Below are 4362 nucleotides of genomic sequence, written 5' to 3'. Positions count from 1 at the left end.
AGCCACCTTCCCAGCCCTCACATGAGACTCTTATCTCTAATTAATCACCCAAAAACTAGAAGTAGAGCTGTGGTACAAAGTGTTGGAGCACTAGCCTTGAGCAAAAGAGCTCAGAGACAGCGCTGAGCAGAAGAAATGTTACTTACTACCTGACTTCTATAACTATAACCCTGCTGTGTACCACCTTTGTAATAACAATTTTTAAAAAATTTAAATAGACTATGTTTTGCTTATCCTTGAAGACTGAAAAAGTATAAATGCTGTCATCCCATCACCTAAAAGGATGCTAAAAACAGAATTAATTCATCTCCTCATAAAGATCACTTGCTTTGTAGGCCCTATTCACACTGCTGACAGAACAAGGCAATGTGATCCAGACGTAATCATTTTTCCCTTGGTTCTCCTCTCTTTAGAGGAAAAAAGCAATTTCTCCAGGAGGAAACATGAAGGCAGCTAAAAATAAATTCACTCAACAACGTTTGGTTGGCTTTTTCCCACTGCCATGTGCCAAATATAGTGTCTATAAAGAATTTTATAAACTCCAAATTCTTTTTTGTTGTTGTTGCTGGTTGTGAGGCTTGAACTCTGGGCCTGGGTGCTGTTCCTCAGCTCTTCAGCTCAAAGCTAGCACTCTACCACTTGAGCCACAGCACTACTTCCAGCTTTTTCTGCTTATGTGGTGCTGAGGAATTGAACCCAGGGCCTCATGCATGCAAGGCAAACACTCTACTACTGAGCCACCTTCCCAGCCCTTAGGAGCCTCAGAATACACACCACTAGCCTTTATTTTAAAAACTGGGCTAAAAAAAAAAAAAAAAAAGAGTAAGTAAGAAGGCAAAGTAAAAAAGAGGACCATCCATTCAATTTCTAGGCTAATAAAATAGCCTCATGCTTTTTTCTCCCAGCATACAGAGAGAAGCAATTTATAAATCTACCACCACTTCCTTAGTTACCCCATTTCTTAGCTGAGAAGAAGCCAGTTCTTGCATAATAGTTTTGGGGAGAAGCAGTAGCCTAGATGAGGTATTAAATTTCAAATGATCGTTCCTCGTCTTTTAACTTCCTCCTTTTAGAAGGAATCATCAGAACTTAGGTACAAGAGTAGCAGCCAGCTCTCCCAAATCTCTTCCTGCAGGGGGTCATAATGCCGTTCCCATTCTGAGTTCCTAACCCAAAATCACAGCCACCTCCCTCCCCAACCCACTGTATCCTTTTTCATTGAAAGAAAGCTCTGTTCTCAGATTAATAGAGAACAGCTATTAGAAGAGTGTCCTGAAAGGGGCCAAAAATAAAAGCTGGATGCTGGTGGCTCATGCCTGTAATTCTAGCTACTCAGAGAACTGAGATCTGAAAGATTGTAGTTCGAAGCCAGCTCAGGCAGAAAAGTCCATGAGACTTATCTCCAATTAACCCCCAAAAAGCTGGAAGTGACACTGTGGCTCAAGTGGCACAGCACTATCTTTGAGCACAAAAGCTCAGAGGCAGCACCCAGGCCCTGAATTCAAGCCCCAAGACAGACACAAACACCAAAAAAAAAAGGGGTGGAGAATGAGAACAAAGAGAAAACAGTCTTAAGACAAAAAAAAAGCAACACCCCTTCTACCATTCTCCCCTAACTCCTTTTTGCTTCCTTCTTGAGATAACTGTAGATTCAGACAACGAAACCCCAAAGAGAAGCAGAGGACAAAGGTACCTCACAAAGGCAGCTCAGCATCCTGATTTGTCAGGGCCAGTGAACTCATGTGATGGTATAAAAAAAAAAAAAGAACAAAGGGCTTTCTACAAACTTCTAATGCCCAAAGATGAGGCAGCAACTAATGAATTATGACTTAGGGATGGGGGTAGGACTAGGAAATGTATATTCTCTGTTCTTCTAAAGAAAGTCTCTTTTCTAAACCAAGCCTGCCCTACTCACTACTGTGATGATGCTCCCTTACACAACCCAAGTAATGTTGCTAGTCTTGTCACAAAGCTTCCTTCTAATGCCAGAGCATAAAGATACCACATAGTTTAAAAATGTCAACCAAAATGCTAAAATTAAATAACTTTAGGTAATAAAATTTGAGGTCATGTTTGCTTTTTTATTGCACTTTTTATCAGAAATACGTATCATTTCTTTAGACATTTCAAAATTGATTCACTGACTTTTTTTTTTTTTTTTGTCAATCATGGGGGTTGAACTCTGGGCCTGGACACTGTCTTCTAAGCTCTTTCAGTTCAAGGCTAGCACTCTACCACTTGAACCACAGCACCACTTCCGGTTTTCTGATGGTTTGCTGGAGATAAAGAGTCTCATGGACTTTCCTGCCTGAGCTGGCTTTGAATTGCAATCCTTAGATTGGTGCCCGGTTTTCAATGATACTTTTATTCTATCTACATTATGTCTATCCTTAAGAGTACTTCACTCCTGGCCAGGCAACAGTGGCTCATGCCTATAATCCCAGATATTCAGGAGGCTGAGATCTGAGGATCACAGTTCAAGACCAGCCAGTCCATGAGATTCTTATCTCTAATTAATCACCAGAAAATGGGAAGTGGCTCTGTGGCTCAAGTGGTTGAGTGCTCACCTTGAGCTGAAGAGCTCAGGGACAGCACCAAGGCCCAGATTTCAAGCCCCACAAACAAACAACAACAAAAAAAAAAAGAGTACTTCACTCCTTCAGAAAACCAGCTGTGCCCGAGGCTGGTGGCTCACATCTGTAATCCTAGCCCAGGCAAGAAAGATCCTATCTCAAAATAACTAGCACAACAAAAGGGTTATAGGTATGGCTCAGTGGTAAAGTGGCTGCTGCCTAACAAACATGTGAAGCCGAGTTCAAACCCCAGTATAACAAAAAATAAAAATTTTATAAAAGGAAGGGGTGGAAAATTCTCTCAAGGTTTACCTTATCTTGAATTAGAAAACTTCAAAGCTAGCCAGGTGCTGGTGGCTCATACCTATAGTCTTCAGAAGGCTGAGTTCTAAAGTTCAAAGTTCAAAGACAGCCTGGACAGGAAAGTCCATGAGCACAAAGAGGCTCAGGGAACAGCACCCAGGCCCTGAGTTCAAGCCCCACAACCAACAGCAGAAAAAAAAAAAAAAACTAATACATTTCTTTAAGAGCATGTAAAATAGCATGATTGAACGTATGTGCAACTCAGCCAGGCATGGTGAGATACACCTGTACAGCCTCCAGAGGTTGAAGCACTAAAAATAAAATAATAATAATAAATAGCAATTTTTTACAAGAATGAATGAATAATGTGTGTAGGTCAAGTGATAAAGATGACAAATATCTCTGGAATGATATAAACCCAGTTAAATGTTCATTGTTCATGCTTTTTCCCTGAATGGTTATTAATATCTCCCAAAATAAATAAGAATAAGGTTAGTGACAACATGGTAGGCTCATCTCAAGAGCTTTGTCTTCTGAATTCTGGATGGAGACTAGAGGCACAAATATTCAGGTTCTCACCTCTTGAGGCAGCTCCAGCTTTGACCGGTCATCCAGGCCATTGGAATGCAAGCCCATCAGGTATGGAACTGGAGCATCTAAGAAATGCAGAAGAGAAGCTGGGAGAATAGGGACATAGACATGCTGCCACTGGAAAGGAAACATGAGAGCTGTAATTGTCTCCGCCACAGTCATCAGTCTCTGGTAATCTAGGTAAAAAAAAAAAAAAGCAGACATTCAAATCCAACAGTCAAAAATGAGGCATTTGCCAAGTACTAAGTTAAATCTTCAATACAATTTCACATTCAGAAAGGATAAAATACAACAAAAATATACTTAATATGATTTTCTTGTATCAGAAATACAAAAAACATTGGTACACCACAAGTTGAATACCATACCACACACAGCCACACACACAGCTTCAGCTAGTAATAAAATATAGAAGAAATAATAAATAGCACCTTGCTTCAGATATTAACTATCCCAGAATATGCTAAGAACATTCTCTTAAGTAGAAAGGGTAGGAGAAGAAACTAGAACAAAAACAAAACAAACAGTGGTCTGGGCTCTACTGAAGCACTGAAACCAAAATAGGCTTATTTACCTCTCAGACACTTTTGCATAGTAATAAAGCTGTGTGTGTGTGTGTGTGTGTGTGTGTGTGTGTGTGTGTGTGTGTGTGTGTGTGTGTGTGTGTGTGTGTGTGTGTGTAATAGGCTTATTTACCTCTCAGACACTTTTGCACAGTAATAAAGGGTGTGTGTGTGTGTGTGTGTGTGTGTGTGTGTGTGTAATAGGCTTATTTACCTCTCAGACATTTTTGCACAGTAATAAAGGGTGTGTGTGTGTGTGTGTGTGTGTGTGTATGTAATAGGCTTATTTACCTCTCAGACATTTTTGCACAGTAATAAAGGGTGTGTGTGTG

At 40.3% G+C, this 4362-nt stretch overlaps 1 protein-coding gene across 1 annotated transcript in view; it reads right to left on the bottom strand.

The window, feature by feature from the left end:
- Dennd5a (DENN/MADD domain containing 5A) overlaps window positions 1-4362 on the bottom strand; it is a 98326-nt gene that overhangs the window by 46002 nt on the left and 47962 nt on the right. The window contains exon 5 of the mRNA XM_013028677.1: window positions 3456-3643. Coding sequence (XP_012884131.1) covers window positions 3456-3643 — 188 coding nt within the window. The remainder of the gene's footprint in view (window positions 1-3455; window positions 3644-4362) is intronic.

Source organism: Dipodomys ordii, unplaced genomic scaffold, assembly GCF_000151885.1.
Source record: "Dipodomys ordii isolate 6190 unplaced genomic scaffold, Dord_2.0 Scaffold113, whole genome shotgun sequence".
In the NCBI taxonomy this organism is placed as follows: domain Eukaryota; kingdom Metazoa; phylum Chordata; class Mammalia; order Rodentia; family Heteromyidae; genus Dipodomys; species Dipodomys ordii.
Note: the sequence above shows the minus strand (reverse complement) of the source record. Positions and strands in the feature narration are given on the sequence as shown.